At 41.3% G+C, this 25,141-nt stretch overlaps 1 protein-coding gene across 1 annotated transcript in view; it reads right to left on the reverse strand.

The window, feature by feature from the left end:
- Positions 1-17,432: 17,432 nt before the first annotated feature.
- Positions 17,433-25,141, reverse strand: part of GLA1 (Folylpolyglutamate synthetase family protein) — a 125,618-nt gene continuing 117,909 nt past the window's right edge. Inside the window, exons 7-10 of the mRNA XM_086521088.1 lie at positions 18,723-18,822; positions 18,515-18,646; positions 18,306-18,437; positions 17,433-18,227 (exon numbers count right to left, since the gene is read on the reverse strand). Of these exons, the coding sequence (XP_086377214.1) occupies positions 17,890-18,227; positions 18,306-18,437; positions 18,515-18,646; positions 18,723-18,822 (702 nt within the window). The 3' untranslated portion in view covers positions 17,433-17,889. The remainder of the gene's footprint in view (positions 18,228-18,305; positions 18,438-18,514; positions 18,647-18,722; positions 18,823-25,141) is intronic.

The following is a 25,141-nucleotide window of genomic DNA, read 5'->3' on the forward strand; positions in this document are numbered from 1 at the left end:
TCTTGAATTCTCCTTTGGGAAGGAGATGCATCATAAATAAGTAAAATTTTGATCCCTTCGTATGGATCCTCTTCTTCTTACCGAAATCGGAGAGAGGCCTCTTTTGGAAGTCTCACAAGGAGGCTTCCTAGGTACTTTATCTTCTTGGTGGGGAGTTTGGAGAATCCCATGAGCTCGAAGCTGCCGTTGCACTTCACTTTGGAGGGATGGATTGTCCATTGCTTGTTGAAGCCTAGAAACAAGGTAGTTAACAAGCATAGGGGCATCATTAGTAGCCTGCTCATTAGCAAAATCAAAGCTATCAACATTAATTTCACTCATTTTACTATTGTCAGCCATTCTAACAACTTTTAGGTGTAAACTTTTTTAGGTGTACTTTGGCACTTCAAGCCCTAGTTGCTACTCCTCTTTACCCCTTTAGAAAAGCACTCAAGCTCTTGTACTCGTGGCTCAAATATCATTAATTGCAAGGAATAGAAGAGAGGGTCTTTCAACACCAAAATAGTATCGGCTCCTGTCAAGCTTCTAATAGCTCAATAGTGGTTAAGCCGTAGGCAAGCCCCGTAGGACTCCATTATTAAGACCATAGCTCTCAACGGTGATGCCCTGTTATCTGCACGAAGCAGGCGCACTGCAAGGTTGAAAATTACCTATTCTACTTACTCAATTGCAATTAATAATACCAACCATTTATAGCTAGCTTGAGGACCTCCCTTCTTGAGCAAGAAAAGAGAAACCTTGTGCTCTAATACCAATGTAACATTTAATGGCTTAATAACTTGTGTGTAGCGGATAATAACATAAACATAGCGAGCATTTCATTAGAATAGATTCATTATGAGTAAAACAAGAGTGCTTGGATGGAGAGAGCAACAAAAAGCATAACACCTAGTTAGATAGGCCTGAACAATACTTCAAAAGAGAGAGAATTAATCTATTGACAAAAGTTAAGGACCGGATTTACATGGAGCCGATCCTACAATACTTTGTGTTCCTTCAATAACTTGCTGGTGCAATGAAGATGGAAGCTTCAAGCACCATGCACACACTTATAAAACACAATATCAATTCCCTCACGCTCTCAGACCCAAGACCACACACACCTTCAAAGATGGTGAGAGCTAATGGGGTATGAGAGTAGATTGAGAGGAAGAAGGAGTATTCTTACGAGAAAAAAATATATCTCCTCACATAATCACTCATAAAAGCCTAGAATAGCTTAGTAATTAGCATGGTAGAGGAGATGAGCTTGCATTGAAGCTTGACTCTTGGCTGGATTGTCATCACAAAGCCAAAAGTTGTTGGTGTAGGCCTCCCTTCTCACAAGCTTGGAGTAGATGATGAGCTTTTCGTTAAAGCTTGAGAAGGAGAGAGAGTCTTCTTTGCTTCACACATGAGATTGTGCGAGTGTGTGTGTGATAATGCCTTGCCAAAATCAACCCCCCCTCTCTCTTGGTCGACCCCTCTTGGATTTTACTCATGTTGGCACCCATTGGACCCTGCAAAGCTTAGCCAATCATAATTCAGAAGCATAAGTGATAGCCTTTTGACATGTGTCCCCCTTTCCCCTTTTGTGAGAGATTTCGATATTTGATTAATGCAACTCTCACTGGACCCCTTTGTCTTCTGGCAATAGGAATCATGCAAGCTATTGGGCTGTTGAATGCTCATTGGACCCCTTGGGAGACTGTCCAATAGTCTTCTAAAGAGCTTAATTCCTATTGGTTATTTTATCAAGTGTTTTAAAATGAATAAACTAAATGTACTCTAGCCTAATTCTCATTGGTCCACCTCTATGGCCATCCAATAGGATTTACGGTGCACCTTGGGGGAAACTGGGCTAGGGAGCTGACATGTGTCCCCTATTCCCTTTGTGTAAAGGGAGCCCGAGAGTGTGTGTGTGTGTGTTTCTCTTCTCATCCCCTACTAAAAGGGATTGCCCCCATCAAGATAGGGATGTGGGAAGACTTTTGAGTCTTCCCACAAGCATCCAATTTTACCTAGGGTTGGACCATTGGACACAACCTTTGAATTTTGGAACCTTAGCATTTGGAAGTCTTAATGGGCTGAACCTTAGGGTCTTTGAAGCCAATTGTTGCACATTGCTCTTTTGCAGAAGGCCCCCCCCTTTGGATCCCTATTGTGGTCGGTCTGCCAGCCTAACCAATATTCTAGCTTTTTTTCCCCTGGTTCTTCCCCATATTATATGATCAATTTAACATGAAAAAATCATTTTAGAGAATTAGATATTAGTTATTGTGACATATTTTAATTCTTATCGTCGATTTATTCATATGCTTGCAACCATTGTATGAATTGACCCAGAAGGAAAAGAAGTTCATCTGGACCAAAAATGTGAGGCAAGGTTCCGATGATTAAAGGAGGCGATTCTACAATCAAAAGGGAAGCACTTGGAATTTTTTGCAATGGAACGAGATTCAAACATTATTTGCTGAACAGATTGTTTCACTTCTATGTCGATCATCAAGCTCTTCTATTTTCTGATCAATAGAGTGATCATTCAGGGTAGGCTGATTAGATGGATGGCGTTCTTGATGGAGTTCGAGTTAAAGATTTTCCACAAGCCAGACAAGACTCACTGTGGTGTGGATTTTCTTTTGAGAAGCACAGGAGGCATTTTAAACACATTGATGCAAGATGATCCTTTAGATGCTGAACTATTTCAAAAATCGATAGGTAGCTGATGGGTCAAATCCAGCGTGGCAAGATGTGTATGATTTTATTCAATTTGGAAAATCCCTAGAGGATTGGTCCCAGCAGGTGAATAAAAAGTCATTAATCCTCAAGCCTGAAGTTCACTGTCATTGAAGAAGCCTTGTACATATTATGCATTGATGGGTGTGTCCATGCAAGGAAGAATGCAATTCATTACTTACAGAAGCTCATAGTGAGAGTTCAAGAGGACATTTTTCCATAGATATCACCCATAAGAAGCTTTTGCAAGTAGGGTTATGGTGGCAAAGTATGATGGCCGATGTTAGGACCTTTCGTAAGGCTTGGGACATTTTTCAGAGAATGGGAAGGCCAACACCAACATATATGAGACCTCTAACCCCCATACAACCACTAGCATGTTTAGGATATGGGGATTGGATTTTATGGGTCCATTCAAGAACTTCACAACTAGGAAGAATATACACATTGTAATGGAAACATGCTCTATCAATAAGTGTGTTGAGGCTAAAGAATTACCTAACAACACTACAAAGTCGGAAGCATGGTTCTTGTAAGAGCATATTGTCTATAAACTTGGCTGTTTGATTGAGATTATTTCAAATCAGGGGACGCATTTCATCGATGAGACAATTCAAATACTGATTGAATCTCTAATCGACACCGCACTATCCTAGATGCAATGCACAAGCAAAAAGAAACAATAAGACAATTAAGACCATACTAACAAAGATTTTGATCCTCATCATTTCGAATGGTTCACAAGTCAGAAGCAGTCGTACCCATGGAATTTCCAATTCTATTCGCAGTCTGAGAACGGCCATTGAACATGACATGGTAATGCAATTCTAAAGAACATGCTGGATGAATTATTGAAGCTGGATGAAACCAGACAAAGGGCTATGCTAGAGTAAGAAGTGGTTCAACAGAGGAGAAAACAATGGTATGATAGCAAGATAAAGGTTCGAGAATTCAAGAGGGGGGATTTGGTTTTACTCTATCAGTCAAAGCTAGGCCCAAAGAAGCCTATGAAGATTGCACGGTCAGGACCATATGAGGTTGATTGGGTTATCTCCAATGGCATAGTCAAAATAAAGGATTTATTAGGTTTACTATTTCCAGGGGTCTATAATGGAGCTAAAATCAAGCTATACTATTCCAGATTAGTTGAACCCCTAGCACTAGCATCCCACAACATGGTTAATTTATAATCAGATGAAAAAACCTTTAGACTTGTCCAATATCAACCAATGCATGTGTGCCATGTCAAATACAATGAAAATAACTTTGAGGTTGAAGGAGATTGGTGCATTCATGGCCCAAATTAATATAACTATGTGATGCATGCACGATCCAACTTTAGTCAACATCTCCCACAAATTGTACCTTGGCTTGGAGAGCTCCCTGTGCCATCATCTGCATCATGCTCACTCTGCGCACATCACCATCTCCTTCACCTTCTATAACATTCACCACTCAAATGTATGCTCCTAAGTGCTCTTGTTTTGACTCACCTTCATCATCTAGTGAGTTTTCCTTCTCTAAACAAGGTCTGTCCTTCCGAAGTTGAAATAGAGCTCTAAGCTTCCATCATCTTACCAATGGCATTGACAATGGTGTCCCAGCCCATTTGGATGTTGGAGACACATCTGTCAGTGACACTGTCCCTATGTGTCTGATCTATTTCATACACCAACATTGGATTTTGGTATGGCACCAAGAGTTCCTCCGAAGGATTTATAACTAGGTTGCCCACCATTGGCTTCTTCTAAAGCCATTGTAGGTGGTCCACTAAAAAATATTTATGTAACATCAAAGTCTTGTCAAAAATACTGTCATGTGTTTGTTCCTTTTTGAATCAAATGTGACCAGAGCCAATTCATCATTTGGCCCTCTTATGTCCCTTGTTTAGTATTCTGAGGAGCAAGAGTTCCCTTTGCTTTGGATTTTGTCCAAGCAGTGGCTACATTCATATGACATGAAATTTAAGTGGCCCAATATAGAAATTGCAAGGAAAACCATGCTTTGAACAGATTCTGAGTTTTGGACTTTGCAATTTGCTACATGAGACTGCTATGCAAGAAAGTATCGAGGCTAATTTTATCTTTAGGGTTTTTGATCCTTGCTAGCAACATGCTGAAAAGTTTTTCTGAAACATACATCGGATTGTTTTTCAAACTAATAGCCTCTACCACGGATTTGTAGGCTGGTTTATATTCTAATGCTAACACTAGGATACCTTGCCCTCCAATATTCTTGGCATGATTGTCTTCTTTCATAAATGCGCTTACTTCTTCATATGAACATGGTTGTGCCTTTATTGAAAAAGGTAAGTGAAAAAAATGAGCCAAGGCTATCGCTGTTGTGTGCAGTGATCTTCCATTTATCTCAATTGCAATTGTGTTTGAGTTGAATGTATCCACTACTTGCTAATAATCCTTGCATCAAAGCTGATTCTGGTGGCCTCAAGCACCACTTCCATGCCCCACAACCTAAGTAACGTCCTCTCATTCACTTGAAATACATACTTTCTTATGTTGTGGTGTGGCATGAAACATTCTTGTTCAATAGGTTGCATAAGCTCTTCTAGGTCTACAATTTCAGCACCGATAGCCTCTTGCATGGCCTGCGACATCAATTGCTTTATCTCAGCGAAATAGTTGAGAGACAGTGGATGTCATGTATTGCTTGGAGAATAGTTTTTTTGGATGCATTGGGGTTTGCTACTGATTGGAAGGGATACTAAAAGTGGCATTGTATACTCATTGTATGTTTTTCATGTACGAAACAATATTGTCTTTATTACATTACAGACATGTAGAGAGCGAGAGATGAGACACATTTCTTTTGTAAATGAACTCCAAGATGCTCATACATTGCATGTAGAGGAAAATTCCATGGATATGGGGATACATCAGCACTGCTCTAGTGATTCAGAATAGGATGAGTCATCATGTGCGATGACATAGATGATAGTTTGAAGGAAGACTTGAAATAGGTCAGAAACTAGGCTGAAGAGGACAAAAAGGAAACACTGCACCTAAAAGACCTTATTTTGCAACATTAGATAGAGCAAGAAAAAGATGGATGAATCATGAACATTCAACAAAAGGAGTTGGATCAGCTAAGTGTCCAAAACTCAGTCTTGAAAGAAGACAAGAAGGAACTATTGAAAGCTCACAATGCTCAAAAGCTTGTCTTAGATCATAAAATTGCTGCTTTGAGAAGTTTGAAGTGTTACCATATACATGTGGTAGTGATGTGTGTGAACACACTAGGATTGATTTGGGCTCATTTCGGCCTCCGTTTCCACTACGGGCAGTACTGCACAGGTTATTTCGTCATTTTGTGCAAATTTTCTGTCAGTGCCGTTTTCTGCATAACAGGTGCCTTATAGTCTTCTACGGTTTGTGCTATATAGCACAAGTTGTTCCCGCTCCATTTCTCCTATTTTCGGGCAGTTTTCACATCAGGTGCAGCATTTACCATGGCTGACAACAACAACACAGATGTGTTCAAGATGTTTGCTGCTGAGGACAGGTTGGATGGGGACAACTACCCTATGTGGGCTTATATGATGCAACACGTTCTTGTGTCAAAAGGTGTCTGGAACATTGTGCAGGGCATTGATGTACGTCCTGGTTCTGAAGATGTAGGCGATATTGAGGATGTTGCAGGTCTTGCTGCAAGGATTGCAGCTGTTAGAGTTGTTTTGCCTACAGCAGAACAAGCTCGTTGGGATGTTAAGGATGCGCAGGCTCATGCATTGATTGCGTTGTCTGTGAAGCGCACCATTATTCCTCACATCCGTTCAGCAAAATCTGCAAAACAGGCTTGGGATATTCTAGCAGGTCTTTATGCAAGCCGCAATGAGGCTAAAATTGCTTTGCTGCGTAAAGAGCTAGAGTCGAAGATTATGCATGAGGAAGATGATATGGACACTTTCCTTGCTAGTGTCAAGGATATCAATGAGCAACTCATTTCTGCAGGTGAAGTCATTTCTGACAGTTCCCTTGTGCAGACTGTTCTTGATGCCTTACCAGATTCCTACCAGACTTTTGCTAGTACTTGGAGACTGATGACCCAAGGAAATCCTGAAGTTGTCAAGTTTGATGCATTATGCACATTGCTGTTGCAAGAGTCACTTTCTAGAAAAAACAGGACTAGGCAGCGTGCAGTTGAACAGGCTTTTATTGCTTCTCAAAGAAAGGGTGGTAACAGTAATGCAGCCACTTCTTATGGTTCTGCTGCGAGTGGCAAAAATTCTGTTCCTAATGCTTCTGCTGGCAGCACTTCGTCTGGCAATTCTGGTGATAAGGGCAAAAAGAAGATGCGTTGCCATTATTGTAAAGCCAATGATCACTTGATCAAGTCGTGTCCTAAGTTGAAGGCCAAAGAGGCTAAGAAGAAAGAGGGTGGTTCCACTGCAAATGCTGGCTCCACTACAAATGCAGCCATTGTTGAGTCTTCTGTGAAAGGAGATTGTGATGCTGATGTTGATGCAGAATGGGCTTTTAGCGCAGAGTGCACTTACAATCCTGCTGTCCATGATGCATGCTTGTCAGTTGCTGCAGATTCACATGTGTGGTATTTCGACAGTGGTGCTACAAAGCACATTACCTCACATCGTGAATTGTTTACCTCTCTCGAGTCTGTCCCTCATGGGAATTCAGTCACTTGTGCCAACAACGCCTCTTATCCAGTTCAGGGAGTTGGAAAGATTGTGCTCACTGCTGCTAATGGCAGTTCCTTCACACTTGTTGATGCACTTTATGTACCTGGGATCAAGAAGAATCTATTGTCTGTATCCGCACTTGCTAGACTTGGACTTGTAGTCAAATTTGTGGATGACAGATGTACAGTTCATGATCTCCGTTTTGGTGATGAAATTGTTGCATCTGGGCTTTTGTGCCGTGGGCTGTATAAGCTCACTTTGTATGACAAGTGTGGACAAAATTTTGCAAATGCTGTTGCAGATTCAAGGGCTATTTCAGATGCAAAACTTTGGCATGCACGTTTTGGTCATCTGAATTTTGCCAGTTTGCTGCGTTTGCAGAAATCGGATATGGTTGCTTCTTTGCCGCCTCTTGAAGCACCTATCAAACATGTTTGTGAAGGCTGTATTCTGGGTAAAATGCAGCGTTCTAAGTTTCCAAAGGATGGTTCAGTTAGGGCCACATGCAGGTTGCAGCTTGTGCATAGTGACGTTTGTGGGCCCATGCAAACTCCGTCCTTGGGCAATTACCTGTACTTCGTGACTTTCATTGATGATTACTCCAGGCATGCGTGGGTATTTCCGCTTAAAGCGAAGTCCGAAGTTTTTATGTGCTTCAAACAATTTTTGGCTATGGCTGAAAATGTCTCAAAATGTACTATGGGCACCCTCCGTTCCGATCGAGGGGGGGAGTATATGTCTCATGAATTTAATGCATTTCTGGCTAGTCGTGGGATAAAACACCAATGTACAGTGCCTTATACACCTCAGCAAAATGGTGTTGCTGAGAGGAAAAACAGGTCACTAACGGAAATGGCACGATGTATGGTCAAAAGTCAAGCTTTGCCGCATTCTTTTTGGCTTGAGGCCATCATGTGTGCCACTTATGTACTTAACAGGTGTCCTACGAAAGCTTTGCAGTCTATTACTCCATATGAAGCATGGCATGATAGAAAACCTTCTATTGAGCACATGCGTGTTTTTGGCTGTTTGGCATATGCTTTGGTGCCACAAGTGCAGCGCAGAAAATTGGATGATAAGGCTGTCAAATGTATTTTTGTTGGTTATAGTGCTGAAAGCAAAGGTTACAGGTTGTATCATCCGCAAACAAAACGTATTTTGGTTTCACGGGATGTAGTGTTTGTGGAAGATTCTGTTCAACCCTTGCTGTCATGTACTAGAGACAGTAATGTAAGCTCACAGGACATTTATGACACTTTGTTGCCTCTTTTCAGTGGTGGAAATACGAATGTAAGTTCCAATGAGGCAAATGTACAGCCTATGGGGGTTTCTGAAAATGTTTTAGAACAGCCTATTACTGATGCAGATGTACATGATGTACTTGATGAGGAAAGGGCTGAAAATGAGCAGGCTAGAGGTATGCCAAAATGGCTGGTGCACACTTTGCGTGACAGTAAATTGGATGCACCTTTATCTAGTCGTACTCGTTCAGGCTCTCGCCATGCATCTTATGCATCAGATTGTTATGCTTTGGCTGTGTCTAGTTTACATGATGTTGAGGAGCCTCTGTCTTTTGATGAAGCACAGAATTCAGAAAATTGGATTGCTGCCATGAAATCAGAATATGATGCACTTATAGAGAATGACACATGGACTTTATGTGATTTGCCTCTTGGCAAAAAGGCCATTGGTACGAAGTGGGTTTACAAGTTGAAACGCAAGCCGGATGGTGAGATCGATCGCCATAAGGCTCGACTTGTTGCAAAGGGTTATGCACAACAAAAAGGCATAGATTATGAAGAGACTTTTGCTCCCACTTGTCGTATGACTACTGTGCGTTTTCTATGTGCATTGGCAGCTCATTTTGGTTGGGATGTACATCAATCAGACATTGTTACTGCTTTCTTGAATGGTGACATATTTGAGGAAGTTTATGTAACGCAGCCTCGCGGTTTTGTCATAAAAGGACAAGAGGACAAAGTGTGCAAATGTAAGAAGGCTTTGTATGGGTTGAAGCAATCTCCTCGTGCTTGGTATGAGAAAGCTGACACTCATTTGGTTAAACGAGGCTTTCGTAACAGTCCAACAGAAAGCACATTGTATGTAAAGCGTGAGGATGATGTATTTCTCATTGTGGTTCTTTATGTTGATGATTTGCTGATCACTGGACCAAATGAGAGACATATTGCTGAATTTAAGGCTGATTTGAATGCTACTTTCAAGATGAAAGATTTGGGGCTGTTGCATCATTACTTGGGTATACAGTTTAAGCAGTGTGATGGTGGTATTGCCTTGTGTCAGAAAAGTTACATAGAGACATTGCTATGTAAGTTTGGACTTGAGGATTGCAAACCTATTGCCACTCCCATGGAAACAGGTTTGAAGTTGAGTCTACATGATGCTGGCGATCCTGCTGATGTCACTCTTTACCAAACTGCTGTTGGCTGCCTCATTTATGTATGCAACACGAGGCCAGATATTCAGTTTGCAGTCTCGCAGGTCAGCAGATTTATGCATAGCCCAGGGTCTAAGCATTGGCAGGCTGTCAAGAGGATTTTTCGCTACCTTAGTGGCACTTTACATCTTGGCTTGTTTTATCCCAAGGGGGGATCATTGCCGCCAGACTTACATGCTTTTTCGGACTCAGATTGGGCTGGTTGTTTTGACACGCGAGTGTCCACAAGTGGTTTTTGTTTCATGCTTGGCAGTTCATGTATATCATGGTTGAGCAAGAAGCAACCTACTGTGGCCACTTCGAGTTGTGAGGCTGAGTACAGGGCAGTCTTCACAGCTACGGTTGAGTGTGTATGGCTCAGACGCCTTATGGCTGACTTGGGTGTTGGACAGGACACTGCCAACACTATCTACACTGACAGTCAGAGCGCATTGGCAGTTGCGAGGAACCCAGTTTTTCATGCTCGCACAAAGCACATTGAGGTGCATTACCACTATGTCAGGGAGAGGCTCTCAGCAGGAGAGATCAACTTGGCTTATGTGCCAACACAGGACAACCTTGCAAATCTTTTCACAAAGGCATTGTCTCGTGAGAAGCTTGAAGCTTTCCGCAAAGCTTTGGGCTTACTCCCCTTTGTGGACTGATCCTGTCCTCAGGGCATGGCACTTCCCTTTACTCATGTGCCAGCTCTCGTTCACCGCATCACTCCAGGGGGGATTTGTTACCATATACATGTGGTAGTGATGTGTGTGAACACACTAGGACCGCCGGGGCATTTTTTCCCTCTTTAGGAGGTTTTTTCCCCCGTGCATTGTATATACGCCCATCACTCTAGGGCTATCTATCTTTCCATTGCACACTAAGGAATACACTCTCTATTGTGTGCCTTGAGCTTCCTTCGTCTTCTCCAAGCTGTGTGTGTTTCTCTGCAACCCTAATTCCAACATGAAGGATGTTCATAATACTCTCAAACAGTCTATCATGGATAAGACTTACATTTATCAAACCTTGGTGGACATTTTTGATCCAAAAGGTAACCTCACATTGAATCTAGAGGGCCGGTAGAGCTTAGCGGGATAGATCAAGTCTAGCTTCGAGGAGAAGTCTGAGGAATACACAACCACACTAGTCAACTAAGCCTTGATAGAACATCTAAAGAACCAAGACAATGACAAGGAATATGAAGATGAATACAATGAGCAGGAAAAGAAGAATGGAGCTAACACAAGCAATTGCAAGGATGATGATGGAAAACCCCCTCCTCCAACACCTAGTTTGGCTACTGGTGGACAACAAACAAGCAATACACAAGGAGACAAGGAAACAAGTGGACAAGATATGAAATATACTTAGAAATAGGTGGATCAAACTCAGCATGAGTCCATAGGAGGGCAACAACGAGCTCATGATGCTCACAGAATAAGCAAAGGCAAGAGCATTCTCATAGACCAGGATTCACACACTGATTTGGATTACTCTATTGAATGTCTGAGTTTGAACAAGCATCTAAGGAAACAGAAGAAAATGTAGATACAAGAATACCTATATGATTATGCTGCTTATTTAGATTTAGAGAGAGTGCATATGCTTTTTATCTAGGAGATCGACGAACGATACAACAATGGAAAATTATTAGCTATCATGAAAAAAATACTTGTCAGTTGCCCCTTCATCCCAACACTATTTAGTTGTTGGTTAGAATACCATAATGTTTGCTTACTTTTTATGATGTTGTGGTCAATCCTCAACTACAATAGCAATCAACTATGAACCTTCACAATTTAGCACTCCAACTAGAAATACTGCTAGGCGATCAACCAACATATAGCTGCATGAAGAATCTTAGAATGGAAATCAAAACCATGCTTGCCAAAATGTAGATTACGAGACAAGTTTTAGATAAAATAGTAAAGATATTGCTGGAGAACAATGCCAATAGCACAAGAGGGCCCAAAACTAGAGTGAGCTTAAGGGAGCAAGAGATGGATCTAAAAAGTCTTTTTCATCTAGTTACGATTTTTAGAAAGATGTTGCTGCAAGAGAACCAAATAGTAATAAACTTCATCGAATTTGTCTTGGATTCACCATTTCTGTTGTGTATGCATTACCCATGCAAGATGGAAAATTGCCTAGGTTTTACCTTGCTCTATATCCCAAGCATAATGAGCCGGCTGCTTAGTAGAGGTACCTAAAGATAGTGGATCAGCTGAGAGAGTGGTATGAACACAGTAAAGCCATGTGGGTAGCTTAGAAGAATGTCCTAAATGACATTGAAAAGAAAACTACTATGTCTGAATTGAAGGAAGATCTCCATATCTTCCATGGGATGCTGAATTAGTGGAGGGATCAAATCCAAACATTGATTCGATGTACTAACGAGCTCCTTCAATTGTCGATCAAAGCTTCCAAGATTCCAAAAAAAAATAATGGCGAACAAGGTTGCATTGGAGCCATAGTTTAGGGAGATGGCTGAGGTATTTTTCAAAGCACAAATCAAAGCCAACTAGCCATTAGTAGAGGGATGGATTCATACCGCATCAATCTATCATAAATTGGCCAGAGCCACACTCACCAAGGGAAGGTGTACTTGTATGCTATTGATACTAAAACTTGAAATTCTTTGACACTATATGAAGTCGAAATGATGATTGATCATAGGGAGAAACTAGAGCAGAAAGCCATTTATTGGCTCGTTCAAAAGGATAATGTTGCCACCAATACTCAGGGTATGAGTTGATCTCTAACAATTCAAGTTCCATGTCAGGCGATTCTGAAGGCCACAAAGAAGAGTCTTTGTCTGATCATATGCTATTTGAAGTATTAATTTGAAGTTCATATGTCTGTTCTGGTCTACTATTAACTCTAACATCCAACCTGAAATAGCTGTCAGAAGTGTCCAATCATTCCACTTATAGGTCATTTTGGCCTTTAGAATATGATAATATAACATTTTATTTCATCTCTCTCTCTCTCTCTCTCTCTCTCTCTCTCTCTCTCTCTCTCTCTCTCTCTCTCTCTCTCTCTCTCTGCATGTGTGTGTGTGTGTGTGGTGGTGGTGCCTGGGGGGGGGGGGGGGGAGCTTACTTATGATGCACGAGGAGATCACTACGAGAAGACTGTAAAGAGAGTTAGGAGAGGAAGAAATCGCAAGAGCAAAACATGGCTCCCCATGAATGCTTCCAAAAAAATTGGACTTGTAAGCATTGCTTAGCACCTTGTAAATGTGGCAAAGGGTGTCACTTATGTGATGTCTTACGACATATCGAACGACTCGTTTAGCGACACTACATGTTGAAAATTAAGTGTTTTATCGAGTGTCACATAAGCGATGGTGAAGCATTGCTTATGCTATGCTTGTTATTTTAGAGAATCACAACTACGAAAGGTGTCTCGTAGAGATTGTGTGTGATATCCTATAGTATGTTCGCCAATGCTTGTCATGCCAAAGGATTAAAGGTTTCACATCTCATTCCAGTTTTGACATTGCATAGCTATTTGTTAAGGAGATTTTTAGATTGCATGGATCAAAGAGATTGGAACGTAATTGAACTTTAATAATGCATACCATCACCAATTGGATGGGCAAATAGAATAGGTCAACCAAGTCATTGAATGTATTCTCACAACTTATTGCATTAGGGCAACAAATTCAATATGCACCTCTAGTGAAGTATGTTTACAATGATTCATACCATCAAAGCATTGGTATTACCCATTTTGTGCTCTATCTGGTCAAGAATTTCTCTCTCCACTCAACTTTTTGAATTCTACCATAAGAGTTGAAGCTTATAAATAAGAGGATGCTCAAAGAAATGGAGAACCAAATTCAGGCCATCTAGAAGTATATTCAAGCAGCTCAAGATTTCCAAAAGTAGTATGCTGATGGTAAGGGATCCAAAAGAAGACTCAAGGAAGGAGACACAATTTTTCTTTGAATTCGCCCAAAGAGAAGTAGCTAATCACTTAGAGAGTTACAAGAAGCTTAGCCCAAGTTATTGCGGTCCTTACAAATTCATCAAGTGTATAGGTATGCAAACTTACAACTTGAAGTTGCCAACTCATCTCAAAGTCTACGATGTATTCCTTGTAAGCTTCTTGAAACCCTACGTTCCTATTAAAGCACAACTCTATGACAATGAGAACATTACAATGCCAACCCAAAATATCTTGGAGCTCCAACCCTTTCGAATTTTAGCATAAGGGGTCATTTTATTCATTCAAACATGTTAAAAAAGAATTTTTTTAATTACCCCACGAATGCACGTTATATAGGGGGTATTGAATAGTGCACCCCCTAAGCTTTGGTTTCATAGATCTTAGATTGCTGTAGCGAATCATATTGATAATGCTTTGTCTTTGATTGTAATGAGATTGAATAATGGAAAAGGGATGACAAAGATAGTATTGGTGAATCACAACATGGACTTGAAAGTTTTTTGAATCTAAAATCAAAAGGCAAGTTGAATTTTATACACAAAATTGTTTTTCTAGGTCAAATGTCATCCACAACTTAGGCCAGATGTCATGTGTTCAAGATCAGTACAAAGGGAACTGGTTCCGGAGCTGATCTTGTCAACAAAATACGACCATCGCGAGAGTTGGAAACTGTTGGGTTTGCTTTGATCATGTGAAGAAGATAAGAGATTGGCACTTCATGGCTTGCTATGTGTATAATTGTTACATGCAAGAGCTTCAAAAAATAGCCATTGGTGAGTTTAAAAGTAAACATACACAATCTCAGATCTTCTTTTGGCAGATGTTGAAGACGTATTGGAAAGAGAGGCTTTTCCAAGAGGAATTTCATGGTATCATTGCTGATGAGGCTCAACAAAATTGGCGGTGTTTAATGGAGGTCCTAAAAATATTCTTGAGGCGAAGGAAATAACTTGCCTCTGACATTGGGAACACAGCTTGGATAAACATTCCATAAAGAATGTCCAACATGAGAACCAAGAGGAGTTCAAAATTAGATGTAGGGCTAGGAAGAATGCTCCCATACTTGAAAGTGCTATTGTGGATTTGCAGTTGGTATGTGATTCATTAGAGAAGGGTAATGCTAAACCCAAGCAAGAGAAAATGCTAGAAACTTGGATTTCATGGTGGTATGCTAGAGTTTTTCATTGGGGATAGTATATTTTGAAGACTTATATCATCTACTTTTCTTATCATTAAAAATGAAATTATATCGACTCAATCATTCTAATGCTTGTTGCAAGCAATAACCGAAGATGATAGATATACGATGTTGCGTAGCAACTTATCTGAGGCCATGCATGGGATCTGGTTCACGGCAAACAATGGGGTAAAATTTATGTCCTTGTGTGAGGTATTTCAAATCTTATTAGTGCATGCCTACAGGGAGCACGACATATATCATTCTTGAAGGGACAACACATCGGAACTGGACCTGGCTTGCAAAATTTGCGGCACATGGATGGAATGAGGATGAAACAAACATATTCACAAAAGAAGATAATTGATCTCACAAATGTTGTTGTCACAGAGATTGGTATTGCAATTGAGGTAGATGTTGAGAGTCAGAATACTACTACTATGAGAAGAAAGAAACCAAGATCGATTGCATCACCAATTCATGAGTATGATTCACATAGACCTGAGTTGCAAAAGGTGACCAAGCCTCAACAACAATGACATTCCTCATGTGTTGCCAGTTTTGCGCATCAACAAGAAGGTAACTTTCAAATATCAGAGGTAGAAGTCAGTCAAAGTACATGGACAATATGTTGAACCAATGCAAGTAGCATGGTCAGATGTCAAGGATATCTCAATTCCATTAAAGAAAAGTGTAAAAGATACATAGATTCAAAGGGACGTGTAGGTAAAGGAGTTTCAACACCTTTATTCTATGGAAGAATCAAAATATTAAGAGATGGCTCCGAAATTAGACCACAAATGATATGATTTTGTGGTGATTGTGGGAGCCAACAAATGAAATCTATGGACTAATATCACATGCATCAGCTTCACTTACTTCATTTGAAATTCAAGGCCTTTAGGGTGCACAATTTATTCTTGATAGCTTGCAGAGATTGGGTGTTTCTAATCCTTTAAAAAGAGCTCATGAGAATATCACACACAAAAGCTAGGGCTAAGTATAGGTAAGGCCAAAAAGTAATTACAAGGAGGTCAATCAATAAGGATATGTAGAGCAAGACAAATTTTGCAATGTCTTTGAAATATGAGGTGCTACATACACATGTGATTCAACAAAGGGAGTATATGGAGCTTGTAATGGCCACTCATGAGTCATGGAGGAAAGGCACTTTATACACTAAGGATATTGTGATTCCGTTGTGTTCTTGTGACCATTTTATTAACGCGTCCTATGGATTAGAGTGTCATATGCCTTATAAAAATATTTATTGTCTTCCTCATTGTTTATGACTAGACTTGGAAATTCATAAACTAGTTTACCAAGCTGCTTTGACAAAAGAAGAGCTCCACACTACACGTTCCCAAGTTTGAGAATTCAGATAGAGTAATTTTGGCATTTGGACCATGTGTCTATCTTTTGTGCTTCAAATATTCCCTTTTTCTCATCTTCTTAGCTAATCAGATCAAAGTACCTTTTCCTATTATGCAAGTTTCTTCTCCATGCAAAGGTTTCCAAACCCTATGAGTACAGAAATCTTTTTGTATGGTGAAAGTGGCTTCTTGTACACAAACATATTTTCTACTCGAAATATTGTTTGCTTAGATCCAAAAAATTAATGAATAAAAGATGAGTTATGTATGTTATTTGGCCCTTGGCTTGTTAGCTCGTGGGTTTTAGCTTGAAAAATGGCAACCCACACGTATGGGAGAGTACTCATACAAAAAGGTGTGATGTGACACTTTTAATGATTGAAGGAGAGAGTAGGATCACTACCTCACCATATGGTAGAAAGAGAGTGAAGTCTCCCCCCACCCCTCGCTACTACTCCTTATGGAAGCTTAAAAAAGGTCAGCAAGATAAGCTTTATCATTGGGTTTGCCCTCCACCTCCAACAAGGTCACCACTGATAACTTAAAACTAAGAATCCTTATAAGGTCCATATTTTTTCTAATGATTTTGGCCTTCAAGTTTAAGTAGATTTTTTGTTGAATGTGCTATGATAGTTATTCTAAAAGCTATACTTAAGGGAAGATCGCAAGCTCAAATCAACCCTATTGTGGGCTTCTATGACATGTAAACACCTAGAATTTATGACCCCAACATCTTTGTAGGCTTTACCCACAATTGTAGCAGACCATAGATGCCTTGATTATATCACCCACCATGATGTCATCCTCTGATTCTCATCTAGGACTATATAAGGCATTAGTTATAGCTCTTTTTTTGGGTTTTGAGTTTGGTCCTCAACAATGGCCACATGCAAATGCATGCATGCATACATGTGGGCTTTTGTGATCACTGTGTCCCTACAAAAGTATTGAAATGTGTACCAGCATCCATGCACATATGATGTCTATAAATGAATATGAATGAGTGCCAACATGTGCGCAGACGTAACACACCAACGATTGAGTTGTTAATGAATTTCTTGAATCCCCCTATATATTTGCACTCCACACTATAACAGCACAGTGACCTTGCACTTCAGCAGATGCTTGTGAAATTTGAGGTTAAAGACTTACCGGTAAAGTTCTACAAGTTTTAGTGTAAATACCAACAAATGCTTCAAATTTTGACCTAATAATCCTTGAACCCAGCTCTGGAATGCACCTTTATCAAACACCTCCTCATACACTAGACATCTGCAATCTGGCTTTCCAGTAAGATTTTTAGATTCAATCCGCCATCTTCAAGAAAGCACAGCATCAATTTGCCCCTCAGATAGGGGATGGTTGAAGCATGCCACATAATGAAGATGCCTGTTACCGCGTGCAATCACCGGTCACGCCTAAATGAGATGAGATGCCATGGCATATTTCTCCTCAAGGATCTTCTGGCGTAAGCTCTGAACACCATTGCTTATCAAGCATACATTACGGACAGAAATACCGTACTAGTGTCCTTCGCCAAATAATCAAGAACAGCTAACATAGGAGCCGTTTGCAGAGTTCATGTACTAGCTAATGAATCTGCTTTTAAATAAGACAGGACTTCTGACACTGCATACAAGGATCCTGTGACACACACAACTCCTTTTTTCTTTGTTGCAATGAGAAGGTCACTTGCCTTTTTGATAGCACTCACGATTGATTCTGAGTCAGTGATAGTTATAACAGAATCTGGCTTCGACCCTTTGACATCATCTTTTGTAAGGGCATGCAAAACCTCCAGTTTTTTTGTCCTGGCTGCTTGACACCAACAATCTACCAAAACAGAAGCTGCAGTCGACCGATACTTGCCTCCAGCAACCATTGATTCTGTCACCACTACCACCTTTGGTGCCGAGCCTGCAAGCAACAACAAACGACATACCATTCTAATAGCTCATGTAATCAGTGTACGATCAAAAATATCAAGGTACGAACCTTGCAGTAACTCCTGGCAAAATCCATGGTGATCTTTATCTGAAGCCATTGCAATAACCAATGCTACAGAATCGTATGGAAAAGCAATCATCAGAGTGCTTGCCAAGGCTTTCGCAGAGCTTGCAGTATGCGCTGTTCAATACAAGTTTCTGCACTTTGAAAAGATGAGCTTTATTCCGCAGTAAAACTTTTATTAGAAGGTGGTTTACCTCCATCCAGAACTAAGGTTGAGAGATCACAGCCCAATCTGATAGACTCTGCCTTGGGCATAACCTGAAACCTCCCCAAGGTGAAAGTTCGCTCTAAGCCAGACCAAATGGCATCTTCCTTTATTCTCCAACCTTACAAAAACAGTCAACCACGCATTAGCAAAAGCTTAAACTTTGAGAGAAGCAATATTTCAATTCATCATTGTACCTTGATCACGAATGCACAAGATTGTGCAGATGGCTGTTAAAGCATTATTTAGCTGATGTGGACCCAGCATTCGTAGCTGAAGAGATTTCTTGTCTAGTTTCTAACAATAACAAAACAAAGAGAAACAAATCAGTAATGTCTACAAAAGTCCACACACACACACACACACTCACTTTTTTTTGTAAATCACTGGTATTAATTTACAAGTGGGAAACCTCAACACGAGGAAAACCCACTAGAAGATGATATACAACAGAAGAGAACACTAGTGTTCTCATGGGAAGAAAGCTAAAAACAGTCAAAGAAAATTCTGTAGGCATCAAGGGAAATATCTCCAGCCTCCAAGGCATAGTGTAACGATTGCCCAAGTGACAATTTAAAGTGGTGAAAAGGATCGGCCACAGAGCCATGAAACATCTGCAGGTTGCGCTGGTTCCATAGGGCCCACAAAGCCCAAAATCTGACCAGCTAAAGAATACCTCAAACTGAGAATGCGGAGGCTGTATCACAATAAAGAGCCAAAACCGTCTATGAAAGGCGCCTGAGGGGAAACGAAGATGAAGGGCAGCCAAGAGCCTGCGATAGAAAAGATGAGAGTGTCTACACTGCCACAACATGTGCGACACTAATTCCACAGCAACATCACATCGGGAACATGAAGAGGACGTGATATGCCTTGCCTGTAGGAAGCGACCAACTGGAAGAGCACCCACCACACATTGCCATAGGAAGATGCGCTCTTTAAGAGGCAAATGATTCTTTCATATATGAGACAGAGTGCGTTTCCACCACAATCTGGATTCATGAATAGACCATAACTGGTTGCCATGCTGCACTATCCAAGCATCCGCTTGTAAGAAGGAATAAACACGGCCAGCGGACAAGTGCTCTAAACAAGTGGTGGAGAGGCACCAGTCCAGCAAACGAGAATCCATAATGCATGGAGGTAGCGGGGCAAAGTTCACAAGCATGGACGATACTGAGCATATAAGAAATACACCACATTGGGTAATAGAACGACCTAGAGACCAAGGATCAATAATGTAACCATCAAGCAAACCAACGGATGTGCTATGAGCATATAAGAAATACACCACCTGCGCAAGTTTAGGCCCAAATGCAAGCTTTTGCATTACCTCAGCAATGTAGTCCCAAAGGACCGAGTCAAAAGCTTTTTCTATGTCAACCTGCATGACCAACACATCCTGCTTGGAGTACTTTGCATATTCCGTACGAAGAATGACATTTGCCAGATTATCAGTAATTTGGCGTCGTGGAATAAAACCATATTGAGATTGATGTATGCTTGAATGCAGGTAATCTTTGATACGGTTAACAAGCATCTTGGCTAACTTATAGACAACAGGCATGAGAGTGATTGGTCGCCAATGGGAGAACTCCTCACATAGGACCTCTTTCGGCAACAATTTAAGAAGGCCCTCTTTCCAAGAGGATGGCATCTGTTGTTGTTCCCATGCCCTATTCACCATAAATAGCAACGGGTCCTTGAGATGATCCTAGAACGAAATGAAAAACTCAACAGTGAGTCCATCCCAACCCGGGGATTTCCCATGGCCCAAATAGGATCGGATTTACATGCGATAGAAACAAAAAACGCACCTGCCGTGCTTCCTGTGAAAGATGAGTAGGAGCCGCAAAAACAGTCCCATAATGTATCACCAAAGATTCAGCAAGCTCCCGCATGGAAGAAGTCCACTCCCCAAATGGAAGTTTAATTTTTTTGATAGCTTGATTTTGTCTAGTATGATGTAAATGCTTGAAAAACTGCTTGGAAGCACAAACTTTATCTTGAAATGCAGCTATCTAGCTCTAGTTTGCCACTTGATTAGTTTTCTTTGATCATCGAGACGCAATATATTTTGAGCTGAAAATAATTCAGCCAGCTGAGCTTCAGAGAGCTGAGAACGATTGACCAATTGCATTAATGTCTGACATGTACTTTTAGCATGCTGCACTTGTCTTCAGTGGCGTGACATATAGAATTTTCCGTACTCTTAAATGACATGTTGAACTCGCACAACAAAACGATACCAAGCCGTGTCAATATGACCATACATCTGGAACAAACGAGGCGAAATGGTATCCATAATCATATCGCGAAAGGTTTCATGTGACAAATATGCATTATTAATATGTAGCAACCGTTCCCTCGGTAATGTGGCAACATCTTGCATGTAGCGAAAGTGTAATGATACACTCATGGGAGCATGATCCGAGATGCCAAGCGTATAATCAATACTCATTTCACATATATAGTCCTCATACTGTTGCATATGCAAAATATACCATCGATCCAAGCGAGCACGATAAGAGGACAACGCATTGTGCTAGAAAGTGAATCCTGGATCATTCTTATGCAAAGAATACCACATATCCCATGCATGACATCGTGACATCAAGTGATCCCATGATTGCAGTAAGGTGCAGCCGAATGAATGTTTGAACTTTGCTCAAGATGAGTGCTCCATAATGTGCTCAAGGTTCCTTTTTGTTCTTATGGAAGGGAGAGCCTTCCGTCTTTAATAAGAGAGTGCAATGATCACGAACAAAGTGAGTGGACATTGTGCGTGCAAGTGTATGAGACTGAGAGATAGGGAGAGAAGAGAAATACGACACCAGAGACGTTGTAAAACCCTCCTCCGAAGGCCCCACTCTCGTTGGCGAGAGTGGTCTACTATTGATTGCACAAACTGGTACAATGGGGATGCATGTGACTGATGCAAATCTAGGCTAGATCGATGACGACGACGGTAATGGCGAGACCGATCTAAGGGCTGAAATCTGATGGTCTTTATCTGCTGTTCAAAAACGGTGCTGGCTGAATTCTGCTATGGCTGAAACCGCTGTGGAAAATGCTGATTTCGCTAGTCTTTATGGCTGAAAAACTGCTGCTACTGTGGGGCTTAATGGGCTATGGAAAAACGCTGAAATGGACCTGCTGAAATATCGCCAAGGGCTGAAATCTGTGGCGCTTCTTGCTGGGATGAAAAACGCTAGGCATGGGGCTGTGGATGGCGATGGCAAGGGCTGAAAACGCTGATGTGTTGCAGCTTTGCCGGCGATGGAACTTTGCAAAAACGCTAGGCTTGGGCTTGCTTGCGGTGAAGATCCTGCTGATGCAAAAACGCTGAGGCAAGGGACTTGCTGGCGATAATGCAAACGCTGAAAGCACAAGGCTGATGCAGATGAAAAAAACGCTAGGTTTAAGTCTTGCTTGGGGGGAAGTCCACCAAGGGGTCTTGCTGAGAAGTTGCCTGTTGAGCTTGGCTCCTGTTGCCTCTTCTGCCATTTAGTGCTAGCTTTGGTTTGCTTATATACAAACTTACTCAATTTGCCCTACCTACTTTCCAACAAAAGTCACTTAAAAATAATAAGCGAAAAATAACAAAAATAGGTAAAATAGGCTAAATGCACTGGAAAATTCCCTTGAAGGATTTTGATGCGTATAGACTCACAAAAGTGCCAGATCACTTTTAAATCTAGACTGACTGGACTGACTGAACCCTTTGTCGTGCTGTAGCTTGTCCACGGACACATAGGGTTGGATGTGTCACGTGACATCCCCTCCTTCTCAAAGTGAGGTATTGGTACCAATCTGTATGGCGTCGAGGGAGATTGCCAATAGCATCCAGAATCCTGGGAGGGACTCTTCGCCGGCCCACTCTGATATGTGGGTCGTGCGGTACTTGAACTTCATAAAGGTCTGCAATGCTTGCTTCTTTGGGCCGCGTCGAAAGCGACACAAAGTCTTCTGTGGCTCCTTCAATGCTTCAACTTCGTCGAGAGTCATGCTTCTTTCTTCTTCAAGAATCTCCATGGCTGAAGATTCCTGAAACCACTTCCAACATAAAAACATGAACATACCCATTCCATGTAAAGTGAGTGGAAAAAATCTTGTCTTCTCCAAAGACTGTGTATGCAATGTAGATGAACATAGAGACAGAGTGACAAACCGTTCATCAAACATATGCAAACAATGAGATCGAATCTTTCTCTTATGAATTGGATCAATCAACTGTGGCAATTCACAACGGAAATGCCCATGCTTGATGCGCATACTTTCTTGTGTTCTTTCTCAAACTGTGTCATGCCAAGGAAGAGACATGGAATGTGAATTCCTTGAATGCAAACATTTCCTCTTTTCATGAATCATCCGCATACATCCGTGCTCATTCATGAGTGAATCGTGCTCAACGTGCAATATGTCATGCCTAGTAAAAGGGATCACATAAAGACGCTGACTAAGATACAGGAATCGATCACGAATGAAACACTCGAACAATGCGTGCGTATCAATTATGCGAACACATAATACTTCCTGTGAGGGTTCTTTGGACCTAGGCTCGAGAGCCAAGATCGGTTCTTCTTGAAGGGGTTCTTTGGACCTAGGCTCGAGAGCCAAGATCGGGTCTTCATGATTGATCGTCTCTGCAATGAGGTTAGCTTCACTAGAGAAAGTATCAACTAACACATCATCCTTCTTGTGAACAATCACACCTTCTACATGCAACTCATTATGCTTGTGAGAAATCACATCTTGATCATGCAAATCATCATGCTGGTCATTATCAATCAAACCATCATGCAAATCCTGTGTGTCATGCTTTGGAGAAGAAGAGACTGAGAGAGTCTCCTTCTCATGAGTCCTTTCAATCTTGTCCTACATATTAGCAATGAGAGAGGAAGAATGAACAATGTTCTCTCCACGAATGACAATGGGAGAATCACTTTTGGTATAGAGAGTGAAAGTGTTAGCCTCCCAATCAATGAGAGGGTTAAGATCACGAAACCATCGAATGCACAAAATCATATCACATCCTGAGAGAGGAGAGACAAAAAATCTTCTACTCAAGGCAGCTTGTTGAATTGTAAACAACACACTAAGACACTCCTGCGTGATGAGAGAGTCATACCGGGAACAAAGCCAGAGACCTCGAGAGGAGATTTCTGCCGAACTTTTAGGCGGGCTCTCTCAACAAGAGAGAGACTGATTACATCATGCATACTACCTGGGTCAAACAATATGACAAAACGCTGCCCCGACATATGACCATAACATTTAATGAGAGAATCATCAATAGGAGGGTCAGGAGAAACTTGGGGCACACTCGTGTTATCATTAATTGCATTGACAGAGAAAGTGGGTTCAGTGGATTCTTTAGATTCATTCGATTCAAGCTTAGGACATGTTCTTTTTATGTGACTCTTAATGTGACAATGAAAACAACGACCTTCCTTAGAATAAGTGCGTTGCTCTTCCGACGTGATGTATCCTCCTAAAATTCCTTGTGCTACCTTTTCATCTTGGGTGAGCTTAGGTTTAGCAATTGTGTTAGCCTTACCCTTAGATTCATTGGAAGAATTCTTTTCTGAGAGACTGTTGGAAGATTGGTTAGAAGAGTTACCGTTCTTACCATTCTTACCGTTCAAAGGGTTCTGAGAAGTCTGCGAGGTACTTGTGGAAGTCTTGTTCTCCTTAGGCTTTCCCTTGTCCTGCTTCATCTCTTGCGCGAGAGCAATCGCTACCGCCTTGTTGAGATCGATTGGATCGAGCACCTCGACATCGTACTTGATATACTCGTCCAATCCATAAAGGAATGCCTCTTTGCGTTCATCATCTGACTTGCGTAATTGGGTACCTAGCTGCAAAACACGATTAGAAAAAGACATAACCGGCATACCATTTTGCTTGAGAGCGCCAATCGTCCTTCAATCGTGTGAGGTACTGAGGTGGTATAAACCGCGCCTTGAGCTTGTCTTGGAAATCAGCTCGATTGAAGGAAAGGGGCGTGAGTTCGTTGGCTTCTTCTAGGTGCATGGCTAACTGTGCCTCTTGCCATGCGTGGTACCAATTGATTGCATCACCGGCAAGGTACATAGTTACCATCAAAACCTTGCTATTCCTTGTCTTCTTAGTTGTCGCAAAATAAGCATTAAATTGATGCAACCAAGAATGAATAACCGTAGCATCCATCTTACCATCATACTTATTGAAAGTCAACTTCTCTGTGACTGGGTTGTTGGAATCCGCATCGTGGCTTGCGTCACTTGAGGAACTCCCACGATCTTTGGCTGGTTCGGACTTCGAAGCAAGTACTTTGTCGAACCAATTCTTGAGTGCGTAGTTCTCTTTGAGCCTCACGCTCGGCCTCCCAGACCGCTCGTCTTGCTTCAACTTCCTCCTTTCTTTGTGCTTTTCTTTCTTTTCGTTCGTCGCGCTCGCGTTCCAAGGCAATGCGAGTCGCTTCTTGTTTGGCCATCATTTCCATCATCGTCTTGACCATTGCCTCCATAGGATTTGGTACACTTTGTGGCGTAGATGGCGAAGGGGGAGGATTGGAAAAATCTCTTGGTGGGGAAAATTCTTCGTCGCCTCTCTCATACTCATAACCTATATG

The sequence above is a fragment of the Adiantum capillus-veneris genome, chromosome 10 (genome assembly GCF_014529385.1).
Source record: "Adiantum capillus-veneris isolate H3 chromosome 10, ASM1452938v2, whole genome shotgun sequence".
NCBI classification, from domain to species: Eukaryota; Viridiplantae; Streptophyta; class Polypodiopsida; order Polypodiales; family Pteridaceae; genus Adiantum; species Adiantum capillus-veneris.